Source organism: Amblyomma americanum, chromosome 7 (assembly GCF_052857255.1).
Source record: "Amblyomma americanum isolate KBUSLIRL-KWMA chromosome 7, ASM5285725v1, whole genome shotgun sequence".
NCBI lineage: Eukaryota > Metazoa > Arthropoda > Arachnida > Ixodida > Ixodidae > Amblyomma > Amblyomma americanum.
Window position 1 is genome coordinate 20,442,980 of NC_135503.1, and position 24,332 is coordinate 20,467,311.

Here is a 24,332-nt window from a genome sequence, read left to right on the forward strand (position 1 = left end):
GTTTATGGCGTAAACGTGGCAAGAAGAAGTCTTCATTCACGTCTTGCCCGCGCTCATAAGGGGAGTTTGCAAGGTTGGTGTGAAAACCGTCAGGTCACGAAAAATATCGCTGCATCGCCTCCGCGGGGTCTAATAATTTCAGTGCATTCAATGAAACCTTGAGCAGGCCATAAACAAGTGTCCTGCCACATGAGGAGCAGCGGAACGCTGGACTGTGTGCCTGTAAAGCTTCCACAACATAACCGATAAAGCGTCGCCACCAGAAACTGATCAACAAATAGTGAAAAATAAAAAAGGATGAATGGAACGATAGGCATATAATACAGGTGGTTGTCTGTGCATGACTAGAATGAAGGGAAGTCAGTGGATATAATAATTGCATTAGTGCGTTTTATTGGTGCTAGGCAGACGACCGACGCAGTCATTAGTGAGTGGTCGGCGGGACTATTGACGACAGCTAAAGAGCTGCGGCTAATTTTGCCCTCGAATGAACCGACTCTCTAGTATAGCAAGTTTATTTTTTGCTGTGCTGATGTTTGTCGGCGGACAGCAAGAGACTCGTTTATTGCTGAGAAAATAAAATTAAAAAGGGAACATTTCTTTTCCCGCCACTCAGTTCAATCTCGTGACGCCAAGACCCAAAAAGTCTCTGTCATCCCCATTGAAACTGATTGGCAATGTGGCCTAGCCTCAGAGATTCGCAAAAAAAATCTGACCTGACTCATTGTCAATCGCTTGCGAAAAAAGCCAGTGGTGTCGACACCTGCATTTTATTTTTTGACCTTTTCTAGACTATAAAGGCTCCGCTTTTCTTTTTGTTAAAGTAGCGTCTTTGCCAATAGAAAACGGTAATGTACCGATAGAGACCAGCTTTAGTTTGTCCCCCCAGTGTCCATTTAAATAGAACTGCGCTTTAATAACTAAGCGCGGGGTACTAAAATTTCGAAAAAAAGTATATCGGTGCTCTCTGCGATTGAGCAAGCAAAGATGACAGCTACGACCACTATCAACGCGGTTAATAATAATAATTGGTTTTTGTGGAAAGGAAATGGCGCAGTATCTGTCTCATACATCGTTGGACACCTGAACCGCGCCGTAGGGGAAGGGATAAAGGAGGGAGTGAAAGAAGAAAGGAAGAGAGAGGTGCCGTAGTGGAGGGCTCCGGAATAATTTCGACCACCTGGGGATCTTTAACGTGCACTGACATCGCACAGCACACGGGCGCCTTAGCGTTTTGCCTCCATAAAAACGCAGCCGCCACGGTCGGGTTCGAACCCGGGAACTCCGGATCAACGCAGTTACCGAATTCATTTCCATGCAAAACTCGGACTCGCTGACAATCGTGCTTTCAGCGCATTATCGTAAGCGCAGAGCAACGCCCGGCGCTTTATGCGAACCACTAAGTGCTCTCTTATGCGCTTTTTTTTTCACGTGGACTGTACTCTGCTTAGAGCATAGAAGCTGGGAACCGAGCCTGCACTGCGCCTAGGGTACAAGTATTTCCGCAGTAGCGAAAAGATAACGTACAGCAATGCTCAGCGGAAATAGTAGGAGCATTGATCTACAATGGCTTTTGTTGGAAGTTCCAGACTGGCAGAGATTGCATTATGCGTAGCGGTGCCGATAGCAGCACTATCGGAAGTGACCAAGCTGCAGCGTGACGCTTATGTTTTCTTTTCTTTTTTTCTGGGCGTAGTTGATCGGTTTATCGGTTTTCAGTTCTTTCGGATCGGTGGAGACGGCAGCATCGAAGGCACGCAATGTCCGAGAGTAACGGCAGCGATGAAAGCAGTGATAATTTCACTGACGACATGGTAGGCGACAACAGTGTTCCTATCGAAATAGAGAACATCTACCGAGGAGTTTACTCGGAAATACGCGACAGGGTGCTGGACGCAGGACTATTCGAATGGACGATGTTCAGGTTCCTGGTGAAAAGCAGGGACGTACGCGCGGCGATCAAGAAGGCGGCCGCCCAAGGATCCAACGTGCGTCTGGAAGAAGGCTTCGAGCTCAAAATAGGCGGATACGTGGGGCAGGGCAAGCTCACCTGGAAACGACTCTCGGCGTGTCTCCTGTTCGACAACTGCATGAGGAGCGGCTACGCGACTGCCAAGCCTCCAACTGGATACGACCCGAAGACGAAGACGTTCACCCCCGGACCCGCAGCGGCACGCACCCTGGAAGGCATGGCCAAGTACGTCCCGTCCATGTCCACAGCGATTCCTTGGGAGGACATCGCCGCGAGGCTTCCGAGCGAAACCATGAGGTGGACTCTGCTGAACCACGTGCGGTTCGCGTGCGGACCCGGCTTCAACTTCGTGTGGCGCATCTACCAGGCCGAGAACAGGGGCGCCGAAGATTTGGAGGAGGCGGGGCTTGCTTTTCTCATCGGCGCGTACTACTTGGACCTGGCCCACTGCAATGCTCCAAGAAGGGGCCTCGGATTGGAACCGCTGACAGCTGCAGAGGCCTTTGAAAGGTCGATTCTGGACGGGGATGGTACCTACAGGGGTCTCTTGACAAACTGCGCCGACCTCGAACCACCCGGAAATATTATGTGCTCGCCCAGGTTTGGGGAGATCTGTGGGGCTTTGATCTGCCCTCTAACGACAATCGTTACGCGAGCGGCGAAACGCAGAGCTAAGGCGGCAAAGAAGCAAGAAGCGAGACGGAGGCGCAGGATTGCAGGTATGGAAAAGAACTTTCTGCCGGAGTCTCTGAGTGATGTTTTTAGAGCAATACTTATGAGGCGGACGTGAACGGGACGATATAATGTCCGAATTCAAGACAAGAAGCCAGTGAAACAACATTTGCAAAGGTAACCAGTATGCGCGTTAAATGTCAACCTCGGACAGAGAGAGCCATCACGGCTGATAAAAAGCCAGTTGGCAATCGCACGGACTTTATGATGAAAGTGTCATCGGAACGTATTCCGTGCGGCAGCGCTTGGCACAGGCGTGTTACAGATGTGTGATGCTCAATTTTCTTTTTTTCTTCTTCTTCTAAGCAAAGTAAAAGCCGTTGCGTTGCTAAGGAATCTGAACCTTATGTGTTTGTGTCAATTCGATAAAAAAAGAAATGAGGAGGACTCTTAAGCTCCGCCTTAAGAGTAGACGCGATAGCGTTTTCTCCTATTCTTTTTTTCTTTTGTACCTTTTCTTTTTAATTTCTCACCGATTTACAATCCACAGTTACATTATAGATAACGATCATCGATTACAATCACATTTACCGATTAAAAATCACTGTCTAGGTTCCACTGCACGAAATACTACGCCACTGCATACTCATGCGCCCAGTTTGTTTCAGCACAATGAAGCACCGTAACACCGCATTACCATTCCGCGCAGTTTCCGATGCCTAATTTGAATATCAGTATTCTGTTTTTTATTTAATTTACTGTAAGATCGGTACACTTCCCAAACACACGTTACTGTCACACACAGCACAATGCGCTCAATAGGTGCCCCTCTAAGATGTTTTTATCAAGGACCATTCGTGGCCTATGCGCTGTGTGCCCGGCACACAGAGGTCCTGCGTTAAAACCGCAACGCCGGTTAATTTCTTTCATTTTGAAACTACGGGGTATTTTTCTGACTGACGCATGACGACGACCGACGCCGTGTCTTCAGCAGAGCGAGCTCATACCGCTATCGCGTAAAAACTAAAAAGTGAGCATGTGCAACAAACGGAGGCCCGGGCTCTCGATAAACCAAAAAGAAATGCTGAAAGATGCATAAGATATACAGACGTAGAAACGATAGCTCGTATATTATTCCCGGCGACCACCAGAAAGGGTGCGCGCGAAGTTCTTTTCCAATTCGGGTCGAAAAGTTATGGCGCTTGACATAACGGCTTAGGCAGCCGTTCGACGCCGAAGCGTCAGGCGAATTTCTCGCTTTCGGGCGCTCATCAAATTCGGTTACTGCGCATTTTTCTTTGCTACCTGCTTTCGCATTGCCGTTGCCCTGCATTGCTGCTTCGTCTTGCCCTATCACCTACTTCTCCCCTCCTCACCGACACCTCCTGTTTTTTCAGCGCTTGGCAAAGAAACGCATGTAAAATTTATTTTGGTCTCAAGGCCTTCAGAATCGCAGTCGCATAGTATTTGTACTGTCTACATGTATTTTGTAACCGCTGCTGTTGCGCCCAGTGGGGCCAGGACCTCGTCAGGAGACTAATTACCTCCTTTTGTCCTGCTCCACGGGCAGTACCATGTATGGCCCATACAATATGTAAATAAACAAATAAATAGGAATAGAGTGGAAATGAAGCGGTAAGGTTATACTACTACTACTACTACTACTAATAATAATAATAATAATAATAATAATAATAATAATAATAATAATAATAATAATAATAATAATAATAATTGGTTTTGGGGAAAGGAAATGGCGCAGTATCTGTCTCATATATCGTTGGACACCTGAACCGCGCCGTAAGGGAAGGGATAAGGGAGGGGGTGAAAGAATAAAGGAAGAAGGAGGTGCCGTAGTGGAGGGCTCCGAAAGAATTTCGACCACCTGGGGATCTATGAAAACTGTTCTTTTTTTTTGGAAGGGGGGAAGAAAAGCGGTGTTAATTTTTCTTCATTTGTGCCATATTTCGTGTTGTTGTTACGTGCCCTTCCATGCAATCTCTTTGTGGCCGAAACGACTCTTTGACGCTGAATACGCAACTTGCTGCGACGGGGTCTACCTTGTCCTCACTCGGGTGCAGTCGACACAAAAGAATAATCGAGCAGTGTTCCTATACAATGCGCGCGTAAAAATGGACCAGGCGCAGACATGACGAATGCTACATTGGGCTGAAAACTTAAGCATGTGAAGGCGATAAGTATTATTTGTGTAAAGATTCTTTCCGTGCGACAAAGTAGCGCGAGGGAGGAAAGTTTCGCCATTCTTGAGCAGCACAAGAAACACGCCGAGCAAAAGCTTATTCAGGGATTTACAGTCTACACGTAACCGTTTTCATGTAAAGGTCTCTGAATAGCGATCAAAAGGTATACCCCCGTACACAGTAGTTTGCGCAAACGTTGGTTCCAAAGCGAAGGCATCACAACTGCTTCAGATCTGCCGAAGTGATCGTACGCTGCTAATAAGAACGATTAGAACGAATGTTTGAAAGCTTAGGTTTCTATTATACCAATTGATGCGTGAAGTCGACCCATCCGCGTACTGAGCCATATCAGGAGAAATTCTCTCGTGCCTTCTTCAGCTGGGGGATAGAGGATATGTAGAGAAGCATATGACTGAATTGTTCAGGTGCGTCTTAGAAGCGTATAATGAAAGTAGCTGGTCCATGGTTTAACCTCTCGCTTATTTTTTTTTTTTCCCCCAGTGCGTAATCACTACTTCACTAGCAAGCTTGAAATAAAACCGATGGATCTATGAAGCCTCGAGGTTTGACCCTTGCGATGCAGTGACTTGGATACGGTGTAGCTAGAGGAAAATCGCGTGGTACGAAAGTTTAAAAGAAGTTGCCTTGGAGGACAATGTAAGGCAATGTCTAGGTAAGATTCAAGCGAATTCGAAGGAACAGTTAAGGCAATGTTTAGGCGGGTAGTCAAGCTAATTCGAAACCGAATGCTTTCGCACGTCGTACTCTGTTTAACAGGGTTAAAATCTCTCATTTTTATATATGTGCCTTTATCTCTTTTGGAACAAAACTCTCATTTTTATATATGTACTTTTATCTCGTTTGGAAGAAGTGCGTTGTTTTCCATCGCCTATCCTGCTCTGCGGTTTCACGGTTCCGGTGGAAGCCACCGCGTTTCTCCCCCGACACACCCTAGATCGTGGGGGGGCGTGCCAGCTGTCATATTTCAAGTTTAATATGCCCTTCCGCGAGGGCCGATCATTTATCACGCTCTCCCTTTATCGACCCCGCAAGCGTGGCCAGAAATTGAATAAATCTCGACTCCCCTGCAAGCTTCCCCCTCGGGCCTTATTTCAGAGTTCCTGCCTCCTGTCCTCGCTCTCAAAGCCTGTCCGTCTTTTCGTGTTTACTTTCATCAAAGTTCTCTAAGCCTTGTTCATCTTGGTCTCAGCGTTACAATTTATTCCGGGACGTAGTTTCCTGATGTTGCATTCGGTCCCCTCCAGGGGCGCTGTGCTCTTAGTCTGAAACCGAGAGATACCCTGTAAGGATACACTGTAGAACGACTGCAACGTGTGAAAGAGGGGAGGGGGAGGGAGGGACTTTTGACGCTTCTTAGGCGGGGTGCCTAACATAACTAATTATTGACCGTTATTGACTTACGGAGAGTCCGTTCTTATCAGCTTCAGGCTTAGGCTTTCTATACTTTTCATCTCTGCGCAGAAAACTTCGACATTTTCAGGGGTGGCAGACCAGCATGGACGGGCGAAGTGGGGATGGGTCGATGGGGGCGGGGGTTGGGTTGCGCAGACAGGGCGCTGGAATTGGGTGTGGGCGAACGCAATGACACGACTCTGGCGTTAACCTTTCAGTGAGTGAGTGAGTGAGTGAGTGAGTGAGTGAGTGAGTGAGTGAGTGAGTGAGTGAGTGAGTGAGTGAGTGAGTGAGTGAGTGAGTGAGTGAGTGAGTGAGTGAGTGAGTGAGTGAGTGAGTGAGTGAGTGAGTGAGTTATAGTGAGTGAGTGAGTGAGTGAGCGAGTGAGTGAGTTATAGTGAGTGAGTTATAGTGAGTGAGGAGTGAGTGAGTGAGTTATAGTGAGTGAGCGAGCGAGCGAGCGAGCGAAGGAGTGAATGAGTGAGTGAGAAGCAAAATGAACTGCTAACTAAGCAACGTAGGAGCAGGAGAGCTTGAGATTTGTCTTGTTTACCGACCGTAAGCCTAATTCTTTGCAGCGCTGTACACAACTAGCAACGCTAGAATGCTGGTTTCGTACGCGCAGCTGAGCCTTCTGCTTTTCAATAAAGGTTTCTCACCGGCACCTTCGCCCGCACTTATTAGGGCATAGAAGGCAACCTAGGAACAACCTGTGATTAACCCATGATCAACCTATGATCAACCGCTATTGGCGTTATATCCCCTATACTGCTGAGCACCACTTCGCCCTCGAGGAAATGACAGACATGAAACAAATGTGAATGGCAAGCTGAAACGCCGATATGCTGCGAGTCGGCGCACCCACAGATCCCAGCACATATCGAATTGTGCTGCGCATGCAGCGCCATCTTTACGGGGGTTGCCGCTGCATTCAAACGAGCGCCGTCAGGTGGCTCGCCGGGGCAGTTGATAGCCGGAGATGGGCGGAAATTTTGGCTCTCGACCGGGTCGCCATGCCGCGCCTCTCGCAAGTGGCTGGACGCATGCAGTGTACATATATGTTCCCGCACTAAACGCATGCAACTTGCAGCGCCACCTTGCTGTCGGTGTACGCTGTAGGCTATGGCGTGCGCTTGGAGGTCCAGTAAACGCTGGACCTCCAAGCGCACGCCATAGCCTGTGCCGAGTGCTACATCTGCGTGGTCGACAGAAACGACCTGCCTTTCGACCAAACATATGAGTAGTTAAAGAGAACACTATTTATTGAGCATACAGCACATAAACGCTCGGAATTTCTTGGGCTTGCCCCGCAAGGATCACGTGATAGTCAGGCTGCTCTGAACTAAAACATGCCTTCCATGAAGAGGGAGGGGAGTGTGCCATTGGGGAAGTGGGAAGGGTTATTGAGCACGTTAATAGGCATTCCGTTAAGGTTGCGTGTGGTTAAGGGCAGTTGGGGCCGGAACGGGCGCACGGTTTCTGACTTTAGGCGCGGTGGGTTTAAGCCACGCCCGTTAACAAGCGTCGCTTAGTGATTCGCCACGCTTATGAACTTCCGGGGAATACAGGAATCGCACACTTTTTTTCTTTCACCACTTTTATTAACATTTAGGTTTTTCTTGCTTTGCACTTCGCAGATTTGCTCTTAACTTTACCCAGAGTTGCCCAACAACCGTAGTTAACCTGGGATGTTCAATGAACTTTCCGTGCTATTTTTGTATGCATTGTCCTCGCAGGGCGACCCAGGCAGCACCAAAAATTAAAATAATGCTATAAAATTGTGACGTAAGTTGCGTTAAAGTTTTACGTTATGCTGGAACGTTATTCTAGCGATAAAAATTAACAAGTAACGGTATATACACACCATAAGCATTATTTCAACATTTAAATCAAATTTTTTTTCTAATATTGAGTTCACATTGTAATTATGGTGTTTAGATCATAGCTATAAAACAACATTACAGACATATATCAGGCATTGTGTCCCAGAACTTTTCCCAGACTTACAGTGCAGATGTTCTTCAACTAGCAGTATCTCGCAATAAATCTCTTGGCTTGCCCCTGCCATAGATTGCATGCACAGCCCCATTATTTTGCTAGAAAACCTTGCTTATTGCCCATTAACCACTGTCACTCCCCGAAAACCTTTCCAAAATGGATATATAAGCTCCTTTCTATGGTATCCATTTGGAGGTGAGCGAGGTGCATGTATGTCTTGTGGTGTATTGTAGAAAGGGAGTAAAAAGAGAGTGAGATGTCCTCCAGTGCACTTGTTTTTATAAAAGGATGTGTGCTGGTGGACATGTCACTCCCTTTTTTACTCCTCTCAGTTCAGAGTGCAGTAAGTCTCCTCTGCAATTTTAGAGAAAGTTGGAGTTACGTTGTTGAAATGTTTAACTATACTTACGACAGGTTGTTTCAACGTTGTTTTGTAACGCGTCTGGAACTTTAAAAAAGGAACATTGTGAACAATGTATTAACTTTCGACAAAAACAAGAGACTAACATTATTTCAACATTTCGCTGCTACTTGGGTAGCACCTGGCTGCAAGAATGCGAAAATCTCTCCGATTTATTTGCTGTGCTCTTGCCTTCAGTAGAGCCCACCAAACATCAAATTCGTACTTGAAAGCGCCGTCTGAACGCACCCTCCGGCATGTTTCAGGCGGCGTTCTTCTCTAGAAGTAAAAAAAAAGAGAGAACAGCCCATGGCTGATGCTGTTCACTTGCTCTAAACACTCCTAACGCACTGAGATTTCGACAGGTAGCCTCAGAGCAAACGTAGCTAAGGCTTTTACTTTGGTGGTTATCTGAAAAACTCGGACATCCCAGTTTAAGAAAAGTTTGCTCCAGAATTATGCCTGCGGTGCGGTTTAAGTTCGTGCCATTTTGCCGGAAATAAAGTTCTTCCAGAAGTGTCTACTCACATTACCTTCAGGGGGCCATCCAGCCTACTCAGTTATGGGGGAAAAGGGTACCCGAAACGAATTTCACGATGTCCGGTCGCAAATTGGATTTCAGTGCATGCCCTGTACCTCCGACATGCAATGAGAAAAGTCAGGAAGCGGAATCATCTTTTTGTAACGCCGACGACATTGGCAGAAAGGATTGGGCCAATTTAATTAAGGCACGAGTGAGCTGCTGCGCACTTCTTCATTTCACATTGCAGAAACCTCAAGGAAAAGGCGACGGAGAGCTGGTGAAAAGCCAGCTTTCTGTCCGCAGCTCGTGGCCAAGGCTTCTGAACGGGTAACAACCGAGCGTTAACACATTGAGGAATATCGCCCTTCGTAGAATCAGTTCTAACAGAATTCGGTATTGGTCCTTCTCCCTTTCTCTTAGCTCATGTTGCTGTATCTGTAACAAAAGCAGCCTAAACTTTATTTTTTTTTTTGCAGCCATACCGTTTTTGTCTTCTAGCTCCACCCATGTTGCATATAAAAAAAATTACAGGGTGGCCGCCACGAGATTCATGGACAGCTTTTAGGGTATTTATATTTTAAGATATGTTCGGGTAAAGACTACGAGAGCCCCTTCATATCTGCAGAGTTATAGAACGCGTGTTCCTTTCTATTTTCCACAAATTCTCGTTTTTCAATGAAACGTTGACACACCTTCATTTGAGCAACCACAGTTCACGGCGGTGAGATAGAGACATGAGCCTATGAGATTAAAGTTTCATTGCAAGCCTTTTGGAATTTTTTTTCATAACGTAGAGAGCTTCAACAAGGTGAGAAGTATCACTAAAGTTCCTCAGTGCATGCAGATTCAGCAGCCCAGCCTCATATGTTATCGGCGTCCCCTTTCTTTTCTTGGGATTCATGTGACATCTGTTAGATATGCACTATTTTTTTCTTACACAGCTTTAGCTTTATTTGCGGTTTTCAACTCGATGCTTTGACATGTGTACCACTTTCCCATGGACCCGGAGGAAAAATATAGAGCAGTAAGATCTGCGCACTTTGACGTGGCGTGATGGGTTCACGAACTGCTTGTAAACACTCAAATGCTTTCGGAATCTTTCGGAATAACCGCCCGTGTATATTTGTCGCTTATTTCCTGGCGCTGATTTCCACCAATCAGTATTTCATTAAAGCTTCTCAAACACATGCGAAGTTTTCGGTGCGAGTTCGGTAGTTATTCTTTCTATATCCCTGGTAACATTGGTGTCAGAAAACCTGTATCCGGCGATACCAAGTGCTGGAATTGCATGCGCCTCCACCGCTTCTCCAACGGAGTCTCTTCTGCTGCGTGATGTTAAGTGGCTATTTGTCATGCGGGCTCCAATAGAGATTTCACGTTGCTGTATATTGTCACCTCGCTCCTGGTACCCTTCCTACCACTCACGACATTACTTCTAATGGCACACTGCTGATATTTACTCTGTAAGGAAAAAAAAGCATGTTAGTGCCACATAAGGGATAATGAGCAAGCAATGTGCAAGAGTACAAATAATTTTTTGTAAGAAAAAATAATCAGCTTCACAATGAGCACTCCAGTAAAAAAGCAATGCATTGCAACAGGTAGCCACCGTACTGGCATTAAATTTACTTGCCTAAGCATTGACCGCTGATCCCGGACCAATAAAAAGAGATGAACCGCTATACGATTGAATTGCACTGCATTTGGCAGGAGCCCTTAAGTTATGACCAGCGGCTAATCAATATCTATCAAAACAGGTCGCCATCATGTCTTGACAATACTGCCGCGAATATTTGCAGTGTTTGTTCTTTTTTCAAATCTGCCGCCACACCACTTTATCGCTTTGTTTGCGACGCAAGACGCGACTAGATTTATCTCGATTGATCGCAGCCAGGCAGAGCTGATTCTACGTTGTTCCGGAATGTTCTAGTAACTTTGCACGCTTTATCTCGAATGTTCGCTATCAGCTTTAAATTGAGCACGGCCGACAGCGGCGGGCGTGCTGTTCGACGACCGCCGAGCACGCTTGTCGCTTCGCCGCCGCCGAGTGATTCAGTCCATTTTGGGTGCAAGTCAGCCCAATGAACAGTTTTCTTTTAGAAAACCTCTTTGTCCGTCTTCATCGCTGCTTCGACTGCCGTCACCACTACGTGACAATACTAACCTGAAACGCTAAAGCGTAGGGGGCAAACGATAGGCATGATAGTACACAGAAGTACCACTTCAGCGAAATACCTTCAGCTGTACTCACTGCAACATGAAGACACCGAGATTTTAAATCCAACTAAGCTACTTCCCGCACACCGGCACTTTTTGAATGTACGTTGCAGCTGCAGCTTTTTACAAAATTCAGTGATTTTTGTGCTGAACTTTTGCGTTCATGACTGCCAGTTTTTTAAACAGGTAGAGTTTCTTTATTTTGCAAAGCTTTTATGGCACATATTCCTGCTGGGTGGTAAAGGTTTTCAATTTTCTGCAAGCAGGTTAGCGCCTCTTTTTCTGAAGTTCTGATAGCATTTTCGTCAAAATAGGTTCTTTATCGACTTATTCCTCACAATAAGAGTGAGGCACCTTCAAGCTACAAGCCTGCTGCGTAGTCATAAAACAGATATGAAATGCCGAGGTTGTGCTAGCGAAAATAAGGCGCTGCAAACTTTCCTGACTGTCCCAGTTTCGCGTCCCAAACATACGGCTTGCTTGCCGAAATGATACATTCTATCCGTGGGAAGTACGTTAGTACTTTCCGAAATATTTCCTGAATTGAAAATTGCATGCAATCAGGAGCGGATTTTTGGGCTCCTCTTAACGATGAAGCTGACACCATGTATTTCTTGAACTTTTTTGGTCGGAAAAATCAGTTCATAATTGTTTTCATGCGTAACATTTCTTGCTCGGGGAGGGGGATGGGCGATATCCCGCCTTCGTTCACCCCCCCCCCCCCCCCCCTCTTGAATCCGCTCCAGCATGCAGCATTCTGAAAGCCGTCCGACTTAAACACAATTTTATTGGATAGAATAGGGTTTCGCCGGGAGATTTCGTAAAAGTTCGTTGAACTGAAAATTTTGTTGAAGTGAAGTTCGTTTATTGCGTATTTAACTTTAATATGTATATGCATGACGAAGCCGAGGACGTGGGGCTATAAGGAGGGCAACATTGGTGGGCTCCCATTTATTTTCGGCCACCTGAGTTTCTTCGACGTGCATTAAAATCTCAGTACGCAGCACTTTTCTAAATTTCGCCTCCACTAAAATGCGGCCACCGTGGCAAGGTGCGAATTCCCGAAATCTTGCAACGACAAAAACTGAAATGAGACAGACGAGCATGCAGCGCAGATTACGGAACAAACGCAAGTTGATGATATGATATCAGGCAGTTAGTTAGATGAATACATTATATTATAGTTCATATTCTATTCGAGAGCAAACGCGAGTTGATGATATGACATCAGGCAGTTGGTTAGATAAATATATTATACTATAGTTGATATTCTATTCGATGATACTTGCGCTGGAATCAAGCAGAGGAAATGGAACTGAGCGTAACTCGTTTTGCGCAGACACCCTGACTAGCGATCACTTATGATAAAAAAACTGAACGCTATAGGAAGGAAAAGGCGGCTGGGGGGGGGGGGGGGGGGGGGAGGTGATGAGAAACAGATGTGGAGGTGACGTTAGAGAATATTCCTGGAGAAAGTGGCCGCACCTCCCCCAGGACAGGTATGGTTGAGATCTGTATCGAGGTCATTGTGCTGCCAGTGGTACGAGTCTGGTAGTTGGTGATGATGATCTCAGGTTGAAACGTTCTTCGTCGATCTCTGTTATTGCTTTAAAAAAAAAGAATGATGTCGCAAAATTCAGCACTACATGCCTCAAGTTCACGCTGTGCTCTTTCTATCACAACGAGATGCCGAGAGATTCCCAGTGCAAAACGTCCTTCGCATAGTACTCGCTGGCTTGTCTGTGCGACCATAAAGAAAGACAGAGAATATGAAGAAATAGCATCAACTGGACACGGCAGACAGAACGGCGCGCGCGCAGCACGTTGACGCTGCTACCTTGCTTCAGCCGTCAGCAGCGACGGCAGATATCGCTTTTCCGCACTTCGTCAGCAGGGGGCAACGACTTCCAAAGGAGTCGGTACAAACAGGCAGCACGTACTATGCAAGCCTCGCGCGCCAAAGCCTTCGCGCACCTAGCGGAAAAGAGCTTCTTTAGCGTGCATCGCTCCTTGGAGTAAATCAACCTTTGGCAAAACTGCCAGCAGAGAGCGCATTCCTCTCCATTTGTTCTGCAAGCCCCCCCCCCCCCTCCCCCCCTTTCCCTAAGCTTCACCGTGTGCCTGCCTATCTGCCTGTCTGTTAGCGACGCAGGTGGGTGGTTTCGCTGAGTGTTATATGTTTGCGCAAGGGATTCTCCCATGTTCTTATTCTCGTTTTTGCTGCATCCTTAATCTCCCATGAGCCCGCCAAGGTTTCGGCTGCCGATCGAAACTGGCGCTTTACAAAGCCCCCCCTTCCCGCCTCCACTTCTGCGGCTGTACATACCTGGGATTCTCGGGTACGTCTGGCGCTTTGGTTCTGCTTCGGGGGATCTTCGCTCTGTTCGACTGCGAGCGTTTCTCTAGTGGTGTGTGTGCCGTCTGCGGGGGCGGATGCGTGTGTGGGCCGGTGCTTGCGCAGCTCCATGCGTGGGCGCTCTTGAAAAAAAAAGTCCTAAAGAATATGTCATAATTACCTCTGTCGCACGCTTCCGGGTGGTCCTCGCTTTCTCTCTCTCTCTCTTTCTCTCTCATCTATGCACCCTTGCATGCAAATTGCGAGATTTTTTGTTCTGTGAACTTCCTGTTTCTTCCCTACCTTGTACAGCGTGAATAATTAATGACGAGAGCCTGGCCTCTGTGCGCGACTTGCTCGTATTCTCTTTGTGATGGTAAATACGGAGCGTTCATTTCAACAGGTTCTTGAGCATGCGCTAGCTTTCCATTTTTCTTTATAGCTTTTTACAGAGATATCTAGATCTTCCCTTGCCTGCGACGACTGGGATGTCCTAGTAGCTGCAGCGTAGTCGTAGCAGTACTTGGCAGTAGCAGTATAGCTTAGCTGAAAAAGGAGTTGTTACTAAATAACTACCACCAGAACGTAGTTATACGGTTAAAATTAAAGCTGGACTAACATTGTTGGACAAGCATGACATTGGACTAACATTGTTCCCGCTTCTAGTTACACATCGCTCTGCCATCTGCCTACCTATCCTGGTGGGCTTAGGTGGTACAGCGAACGACCCGGCTGACGATGGTCCCGAGCACGAGTCCCGGAGCAGGAAATAGATTTTTTCGCTGGCGGGAATTCTGAGGAATCGGTATGGATTTATTTGTAGCCTCGTGACTGCACTCTGGCGGATGATAAAAAGCAATGAGCCGAAAGTAATTATTTCCTTAAACCCATTACACTTTTGCAGGATTCCCTTTAACACATTGGAAGACAGTAGTTCAGATACTAGAGTGCTAAAAGTATTAAGTAGCAGTAGGAGCAGTAGCAGTGGTGGCATCTCTATAGTAGAGGTAATTCGAATTTACACATAACCACCTACTTAAGTAATTACATTGCCGTCACTGGCATAATTGTTATTCGTGCACAGTAACTCCCCAGTGTGGACTCAGTAGTCGAGCGTAACGTATAATTACACCGCCTTCATTATTTTAAAACTTAAATCATTTTCATAATTCCTGACTTCTGCTTATTTTTTAACCTTTTAACAAGGAAAATGAAGACCGACCAGTCGTCTCGTGATAAACGGAATACTCACTGTGTATAGTGCGACACGATATTTCTCAGTCGCACTCGATCGTTATCTGTCTCAAGTGTCAGCTTAGTAGAATACGCGATTTTTCATTGAGGTAAACAACCTCGACTCCTCCTTCGAATATAATAAAGGCTTTTGATGAAGAACCCTGCCACAGATTCATGTGTTAATCATGGGCTGCCAGAGAGAGCCTTATTCCACGTACGCGATTACTTTTAAATCTTTGAATCTTTATTCACTCCAACCTTTAAACTACCACTCGAGTCCAAAAGACCTCCTTCAGAGCCCGTGTATGAACAAAATAAAACGCCAAGGTGACAGATATAAATTGTCTCCGAACAGGGACAGACAGAGACAGGTCCGCACTAAGCAGCTGCTTTGGACTGCGGGTAGATATCTTAATGGCCTTGTCCACGTTACGACTGCTTCTCGGCCGTTAACCGATCACGTGCGAAACGGCCGATATAAATAGCGCGGAAGAGAGGCGGCATCCTTGCCAAACCTTTTGTTTTCCTTATTCCCGAATGTCTTCAGAATGAGACGTAGTCTACAGTGGCGCAAGCAGTCGACGGCGAGGCGTTCTGACTTTCTTTAGTATGCTGTTTCTCCATCACGTAGGGTGTTAATTTATTTCGGAATACTGTCAATTCATTTTGGTGATTTTTACAGGAGTGGACAAGAGCATAAATAATATACGAGTATAGTTTCATTGGCTACTGTTTCAAGCTTCAGCAACAGGACGATACACGTGCAACATATGTAGCATAGACTAAGTATATACGAGTATAGTTTCATTGGCTACTGTTTGAAGCTTCAGCAACAGGACGATACACGTGCAACATATGTAGCATAGTCTAAGAAGGAAGCAAGTAATAAAACTAGAATGGCACTTCCATCTCATAAATACATAGGGAGAAATACTGCAGTAGAAAAAAAAAACATTATCAGATTCATTCCGAAAGATTCATTCCTCTTCGCAGGATTTTCTGAGATTCGCTGAACTCAAACCATCTTACAGCTTCGCCATCCTGCATTTCTTTTTGTCTTCAGCAGAGTGCCATTAATAAAGCGCCCTAATATTAAAGCGAGCGAATGAATCGCAATGTTTGATGGTTCATGGTTTCATATTTGCAACGCTATGCATCTGCGAACCGCGTGCACGTTTACCGAACGAGATCGTTTTAGTGGGAGGCACCCGACTAGACCTAGAAGGTGTCGAAATTTGCGGAAATCGCACGTTCTCTAGCCCAGTTCTGCCTTTGCTCGTTAAATACAATACTGCTGAGGAGTGATAAATCCACTGGGCTGAATGCCGCCTTCTCTTGGTTCCCCAGTAATGATCAGTCTTCCAGGCACAACGCCTCTCATCGCAAAGGCAAACTCTTCTCAGGCAACATCTTTCCCTGCCCCTTCACTTGCCACCTCTCTGCCCTTGTAAGGCTTGAATTAAATAAATTAATGTAATAATAGCCGTGTTACGCCGCTCGCTCAAATTTAGGACAGATTATGAGCGTCATCAAGGCGTTGAATTGTTGCAAAATAAGAGAAGCTATCCTTCACGTACTGGCAGATTCACAAGTAGTTAGAGCGCGCAGTGGCCTTCAAATCGTACTTCCAGGCATTGTTTAAAGAAATGTGCGAGTGTGTGTTGTGAATGTAAAACCACCTGTAAATGCTTTGCTAACCTGTGACGCTTACTGTACAAACATAAATGAAAGCCTTTGGATGAAAAAGAAATCACATCGTGACCTTACCACATACCTCCCATTTGTGGGATTTTTGTTGTGCGCGAGTGAGCATGCGCTCGCTCATCTCCTGGCTTCAGCCCTTTAATCATACAGCCGCACGTGGTCACGTGACATTGTGACGTTGCGACGCGAACGCTTCCCCTACGTCATAGAGTTACTCAATATTGCCCGGAATTGAAAGCTGGACCCACCGTCTGTGCGAGTTTCTTGAAGAGCCCTTCATCCACCGCTGGAACGCCGGGAAGACGAGGTTTCGTACTTGGCTTGGCTAGTGTGTGGTCAAAAACTTTTCTTCCTCAAAGTCTTCAGCTGTGCTGTGATGTTCTTCTCTGTGTACAGACTAAATTATTTCAGTTGTTAGATTTTCACTTGTTCAATAAATGTAACGAAAGTTGAAAGATTCGCATTAGTCTGGTATGGAAACTCACAGCATTTCGTCGAGTTTTGCCTCGAAAATAGTGGTATTGTTACGGCTGAATGCACTTTATATGACCAACAATAGCCAAGCCAAATACAAAACTTATTTTCCCGACATTTCTGCGCATATCCATGGTGGACAAACTACAGCGCCGCGTCCGTGATGTGCTTTTCTATGTACTGCGTGACACCTATCAGTGGGCCGTCACGTGACTTAATGACGTCGAACAATTTCAGGTCAGTGACACCTACGACGACGCCTCGAAACACCGATAACTTACGTCATACAGCTTCCAAGGTTAAAAGAATTACTTAAAGAAACACTCTTCTTTTAGCGATAGCGTATACAGCTCGTTCGGTCGTGAAGCCGTCTGCGTAGCAGAAGTCGGCACCGCGTGTCGGAAATAGTCGGGGGCTCCGTAAAAAAAAATCGTATCATAGTATTTTGTGGTTCTAGTCATTGATAATTTATTTATGTGCGATAGGCGCTGAGGAGTTAATGAAATTATTGCAATCAATTAATTAAAGAAATGGAAAAGTTAAAAACTGGAAAAATGGGGTTCAAAGGTGTCAAGATCCTCAGAGTGAAAAGCAAATGCTTGATAATACTAATTAAGTAATTTTAGAGTGTGTAATTAATCAAACAGATGATTGAAAATTTTGAAAAATAAAATGAAAAATGCGTTCAAAGGTGTCAAACTGCTCAGAATGGAGAGCGTAACCCACTACGCTATCTCTTCGTACCCTTAAAGTTGAGCTTAAGTATCCTCTCCAATTTTCGTTTTGTTTTTAGGCCGCTTCGGCGTTGTCCAAGGTTGCAAAATAAATCACAGTCAAATTTCCGCATCACTGCGATCGCTTTTGGTTGCTCACATTCGCAGCCAGAAATCGTCCACAGTGAAAAACAAAAGCAACCCTAACCGCGCGGTCCGCAGCAAACACGAGTGACAGAAAACCAGTCACGTTCTCCCCAGCTTCTGGACGGCTCAACCCCCCCCCCCCCCCCCCCCTCACCCTTGTCGAGTGCCGCGCCACTTTGGACTCAACTAAAGGGATCGACTGACACGTCGACGGCGGCGATTGCCCGGAACGCGGCTGAAAGCGCGCTGAGAAAATAGCTAACCCTTTTGGTTCGTATATGAAGAAGTGCCTTTTTCTCTTTTCTACTGCCGGGGCCCAGTTCAGCCTTTTTTTTGTGTGTGTGCGTGTGCTAGGGGCTCCAGACTTTGCTTTTGTTTTCTTCAGCTATTCCTGCTCGAAGCAAGCCCGCCCAGCAAGAAGTGCCGTGCCGCGGGAACGCAACGAGTGTCGCCTCGCTGGACGCTTCATAAATTACGCGCGTGTGCCGCATCTCTTTGTTATTTCCGCGGTCAAAACATTTGCCTAACCGCGTTACGTTGGCCGGAGGTTGAGCAGCCCCCCTCCCCTTTGGTAAACAACCCTCTATAAGCGAGTGCTCTTGGAACGGAGTGTGTGTTGAATGTGCCTCCAACGACGAAAAACAAACACAAAAGCACCTGATGGGAATCACACAAACACGTGAGATGAAGGAGCGTCTTGAGATGTTTTCTCTTTTCTGTGAATATACAGAGTTTGTAGGTAGATGCTTCGCCGGATACATTTGCAAGTCGGCGTTAAGATGAAGAACAGAGTCGACGACCTCTGGTAACATGAAAGAAACGCAAGATAAAGAGCTTTCTGTAATTTTGTAATGCGGTTTGCGGTATACCACAGCGGCGAAAACAAAGAATGGTTCTACGTACATACAGGGAGCATTCTTGTGACCAATCCTATGAATAGTATGTCCAGGGGCATGAGCTTTGTTCTTGGGTTAGCTTTTCTGTTCTGTACGCCGTAAACGTGACACCGTTCCAAGAAATGTGCGAGTCAAAATCTGACAAATGAGGGGCCTGTAGAACATCAAGAAATGACACTCGAGTTTATTTTTTGTTCTTGCAAATATTACGCTGACGCTGCTATGTATTTTTAGTTTGCAGCTCTAACAATTGCGACACGTCGTTACTCTTCATGGGCCGCTGGCATTCGATTACGAAAGCTAAACTGGGAATAGCAAGCATTCGTTTAGTAGCAAGCGCGTCTCTGTTTATGAAATTATCCTTAAACCCGCCGAAAATTTAAGTTACCAAGTGAGTACCGTATATCTCGGCACATAAGTAAGCACTGAATAAACCGCTGAACCCCACGAGAAGCGTCAGTCAGACTGCAACAGCAGGCTAAGTGAAATTTGTCTAGACATCTTCGCACATTTACCCGGTGGGGAAAGCTTGCGGTAACTGCAACTGCTATAACTTGTCGCTGGCATCACGACGGACGGGCAGTTGACAAAGCTGTTCCTTAGTTTGTCAGATCTAGACGAAACGCGACGCCTTAAGCACTGTCAGCGAGATAACCCTGACGAAGACTCTTTTTGGCAAGCTACGCCGCTACCCAATATAGCGGCCGAAGAAAGAACACAACCGTTTGGACAATATCCTAGTTGGTACTGAATAAAAGCTACGGAGCTCTATGTTTCGTCCACTCTTTTCTCCCTTCCCCCCTCCCGCTTCTGGATGCATGGCTGCTTAGAAGCTAAAACGAGAATGCCTGGGCACGCGAGAACGCCTTTGTGCGCTTTGGACCTGCGTGCTTCAACATGGAAAGGTATGAGACTCGCTTCTTACACTGCGGGTCTGTTTTCAAAGCGCGCATCTGTCAAGGAAAAAGCGCGCGGCGAGCAAAAAGTGAGGCCGGAAAACGACGCGGCATGCGGGGCTGAAGCCACAGGCGTGTCTTTCATGAGGGCGCAGGAGGCGAGGCGAGCGCCGATTGTGCTTCTTCCGTCCGAATATAGCGTGCGCCGACAATCCCAGTGTTGCGGGAAGGCGGGGGCAGAAAACTTCGCTCAGTGTGCATATCTGTGAGCAACTGGAAGAAGCACGTCGCCTGTACAGCATTGTGGGCGATAGCGTGCGGTGGGTCCCCCCCACCTCCTGCTCTCTGCTTGAGGGAATTTGAAACGTTCTCAGATCTTATCTGTTGCTTATCTTTGTTCGCGTTCAGAGCGCGTGCATCTAGCTGTGTTGCCTTTTGTCTGGGTCCGGTCTGATAGCGGCGCAAGTGACTGCAGAGTCAGGACATTTTTATCCAGTCTCAGAGCCATACGTGCGCCAAAAACAATGCGGTAGCCGGAGAGTGCCAAGAAAATTTATAACAGAAGCAAGAGTTTCAATCAAACGACAGGACAGCGTAGGCATAGTGTACGTTTTTTTTCTTGTTCTATTATTTTGCCTCATTGGCCTATGTAAGCCCCGCCTTTGATACCAGAGCCGTCAACCTGCATTATTTGGAGGCTTGAGGTCACGCTTCTGTTGACGTCACGCCTGTGACTACATTGACGTCACAGGCAGTTGCCTGATACATGCCAATGATAAAGGAGCAGTAGAATTGATCTGAAAATTAATTGTATCGAAACGCAGCTCAACGACGCGAAATGACGCGTACTAAATATAACTTCGGGACTTTTAGGATTAACAGCGCATGTTCTGATAATAGGGAATATTCGAGTGCGAAACTGGACGTCTCGTTATTTCGTCGATTCTGCTGGTCTGAAAACGCGACGAATAACAAACCAGCCCACAGATTCTAACTTTTGGTTAGACTTACTTTTTTTTTTTTTGAACAATGGTTTAAAGGCATCGCATTTCCCGGCCGCGGCGGTTGAATTTCGATGGAGGCGAAATTCTAGAGGCCCGTGTACTGTGCGATGTCGGTGCACGTTAAAGAACCGCAGGTGGTCGAAATTTCCGGAGCCCTTCTCTCTCATAGCCTCAGTTGCTTTGGGACGTTAAACCACCATAAACCATAAACCATCGCATTTCAACATGTTCAACCATCTGAATTGTCAGTTCTGTTTACTTTTATCTGAGCGTGCTTATGGGGGAATTTATCCGTGAATGAAGTGTACAGAAACAACAAGAAAGCGTCCAAGAAATTGAAACCGCCTTTCTTTCTCCTTTAAAATGTCTTTAAAACAGTCTAGAACCAATTTACGTACAGTGAAACAAGTAAGCGATCTCTCATATCATTCAAGCATCACTACATGCAATTGTTATTGCTTCGACTTTTTTCCCTCACCCGGGCAGTGCTTGCTTTCAAACAAGCTTCCGTCAATCCGCACCACCCCCGCTCGCTCTAGTCTCTATAGCTGTATATGCGCCCACGTGGCCTCTTCTGGACCCGCGCAAGCGCATTCGAGCGTCAACCCTCTTTTTGAGCGGAAAGGGTTCAACGTCCTTTGTCTGTCGTCGGGCTTTGTGCTAAAGCTGAAAAAAAAAAGAATAGTGGTCGTCAACCAAACGCAGTTTGTTCCACATACAGCGTGTTATAGGAACTGTTACTACGACAAAGGTTTGACAAAGGTCTCGTTTCTTTTGTAGTTGCTTTCTGTTTTTCCGCTTGAAGTAGAAAGACGTTGCTGAAAAAAAAAAAGTGAATTCTTTTTACCCAAGCAAATGATCCGCGAGTTCTTTGTTATCTTCGCTCAACAGGATAGCACAAAGATATAGCAGAGAAAATCACAAATCACGAGTCCGTAAAGATATTCAAGCTCGCAATTTGGGCTTTGATTTGTTTCCCGTCTGCCTTTTTAACTCCATTAAGGCAGCAGCAGCACGACAAACATTTTGCCCTGAAACTATGGGCCTAGACAGTTTAGAAGCATTATGCTTGAAGAAGTGTTTCACAGTATAATAATTTGCTATTCTAAAGTGCATCTAAATCTTGCTTTGTATGCAACTCACGTGCACTGCCTTCTATTTACCTGTGCCTGTGCGGCCCACAGGTTGTCTGCGTTGATCTAAAATGTTCTTTCAAGCACTTCTTTGTTAGCAGAACAGCACTGCGAGAAATGCGCTGCCAAATCTTATCGTAGTGTACCCAGCTCTCAATTAGCAAGTCGTTGTAGTTCTCAGTTTAAAAATTAGTAGATGCACAAAGCTTTGGACACTACTTCTACAGGAATGCACTCTCACTGATTACCAGCACAAACCGATGTATTGCATCCAAGCTGTCTGCTTCTTTTTCTACAAATAATTCTCCTTTTTCTTCATCTATATATTTTTCCAAGTTCACCTGGGTAACATGAATAGTCTATACTTCTACTCAAGCATCCCTGTATGCAGTATGCGCCGTACGGTGCCCCGTACGCATTGTGTGGTTTAAAGCACATGGGTGGTTATTATTATTATCCAGTGGTGTACTGTGCACAGCTCTCTCAGATGTGTTGCAGCGAAGCGCGGACGCCATGTTGAGTCCACGAAAATTTCTCGTGTAGCCCGGTAGCATCTCTCCGTTAACACTGAAGAATTCCTTCAAGGCCACAGTAAAGGCCACTGTCAAGGCCACTGTCAATTGCCAATTAACCATTTAAGAAAAATTTAGAACAGTTTTGTGGTCAATTACTACTCGCTCCCATCATGGATAAGCACAGGGGCCCTCAAGGTAGTCTTTGATTATTTCGTCCAGGTAATGTGCGCCGTGCGTGCCCCTACGTGGTGAATCTTGATCAGAGAAATTTCAGATACTACCCGTTCAGTGTGGACTAAAGATAACTGGCTCGAAATTTGGAGCCCAGTGTGCCGCTTCACGTAGTGAATTTCTTCTATGTCATTCGGTCCTCCTTAATTACTTAATGCAGCGTGGCTGGGATCTCTTTCCTTGGCCTCGTCTCTCTTCGTGTCTCCCGTGGTGGCGGCCTGGTGTCGTCGCAAAAGCGCCCGGCTCACGGCCCTGGTTGGGGGCCTGGTGGCCGCACTGGGCTGTCTCTTCTCGTCGTTCGCTTCGCAGCTGCACCAGTCCCTGTTCAGCCAGGGTCTGGTGCTGGGCCTGGGTCTGGGCATGGCTCGCGACGCAGGGGACCTGGTGCTGGGACAGTACTTCAAGCGGAGACGTCACTGCGCCGAGGTGGCGTCTTGCGCGGGCACAGGACTGGGCACGGCTGCAATGGCGGCCTTCCTTCATTCAGTGCTAGGGTAAGAAGCTTCAGAGGTGGCTAGAAGTCCTCAAAACGATTTTCAGGTGCTTGTTCCCCTATTTTGTTGGTACCATTTGTCCTATTCGCAGTCTACAGTCAAAAAGGTTACTAAATGTCTATGGGCATGAGTCTATAGACTGTCTACACTTTATAGGGTTCGTATTGCCTATATTTTTACTTTTATTTATTTACAACATGCTGCTAGCCTCATCGTGGAGGATTGTGCAGGGCAGGGGCAAATTATATACACACGTTAAAAACGTGCACGGTCAGGTCACTGCAGGAAGGAAAAAAAAGTAATAATAATAATAATAAAATTTCGGTTGCAAAATAACTTGCAGAAAGAAAAGGGCAATGCAATAGAATGTGATAAATCATGCACAAAGAAACTAGCCCTCTTACAAAGATCTTTAGGCAATCTGTAGACGGTCTAAACTAGACTTTTGTCTATGGACAGTCTAAATATTTGTCTATGGATTGTCTAAATATTTCTGCAAGGGAGGCCTTCCTCCGTACCACTTTTCTCTTTCTTACACAATCCTCCCGTTTTTCTAAGCCACTAGCACACATGTCATAATTCCCTTGTTGCTTTCGTTTCTTTTCCCTACTTTATTTATCCTGCTGTTCGCCAGCACTTGCCCTCGCAAACCCACGTGCAATGCACGTGAGAGCAGCCACCCTACTTGCAGAAAATAAACTTCCGAACAATAACTAGCCGAGCCTTGCACTCACTCACCCTAACTTTGTCCTGCAACGCGCTTCCGTCTAGCAAGCACGTCGCGAAATCGTTGCTCGAAGAGTGTACAGCATGACGAAGCGCGTTGCATCGTAGTTTGCCGTGTGCCTTGTTAATGGAATCGTCGAGAGTTGCCTAAATATAAAGCGAACGTGAGCTCAAATACAAAAACGTAGTGCTTTATCAGCCTCACTTCCGGCACATGTCGCGAACGTGGCTGTCTTCACAGCAGCGCGGACTCTCTAATGAAGTTATTACTTGCTAATCGTTTTCAGCTGTTGGTCGCCAACAGCAGTAAATAATGTTACTGCTGTCAGCTTGAAGCTAATTTTTCTGCTTCGCAGCATTTCATCCCCTTGCGACGGTTTTTAGCTCAGCTTCCTTTTTCTTTTGCAGTGGCGTGCACGAGAAAAAGAAATA

General features: G+C 46.1%; 2 protein-coding genes across 3 annotated transcripts in view; both read left to right on the plus strand.

Moving 5' to 3' along the window:
- LOC144098626 (monocarboxylate transporter 11-like) overlaps positions 1-24,332 on the plus strand; it is a 54,275-nt gene that overhangs the window by 23,507 nt on the left and 6,436 nt on the right. For both annotated transcript variants that reach the window (XM_077631415.1, XM_077631414.1), the window contains exon 3: positions 22,841-23,174. In XM_077631415.1, coding sequence (XP_077487541.1) covers positions 22,841-23,174 — 334 coding nt within the window. The remainder of the gene's footprint in view (positions 1-22,840; positions 23,175-24,332) is intronic.
- On the plus strand, positions 1,700-3,046 carry LOC144096978 (uncharacterized). The gene has a single exon (XM_077629783.1). The coding sequence runs from the start codon at positions 1,761-1,763 to the stop codon at positions 2,760-2,762; it is 1,002 nt and encodes a 333-aa protein (XP_077485909.1). The 5' UTR covers positions 1,700-1,760; the 3' UTR covers positions 2,763-3,046.

Coding starts and splice junctions, on each gene's coding strand:
- LOC144096978 (XM_077629783.1), top strand. CDS start 1,761: ATGTCCGAGAGTAACGGCAGCGATGAAAGCAGTGATAATTTCACTGAC.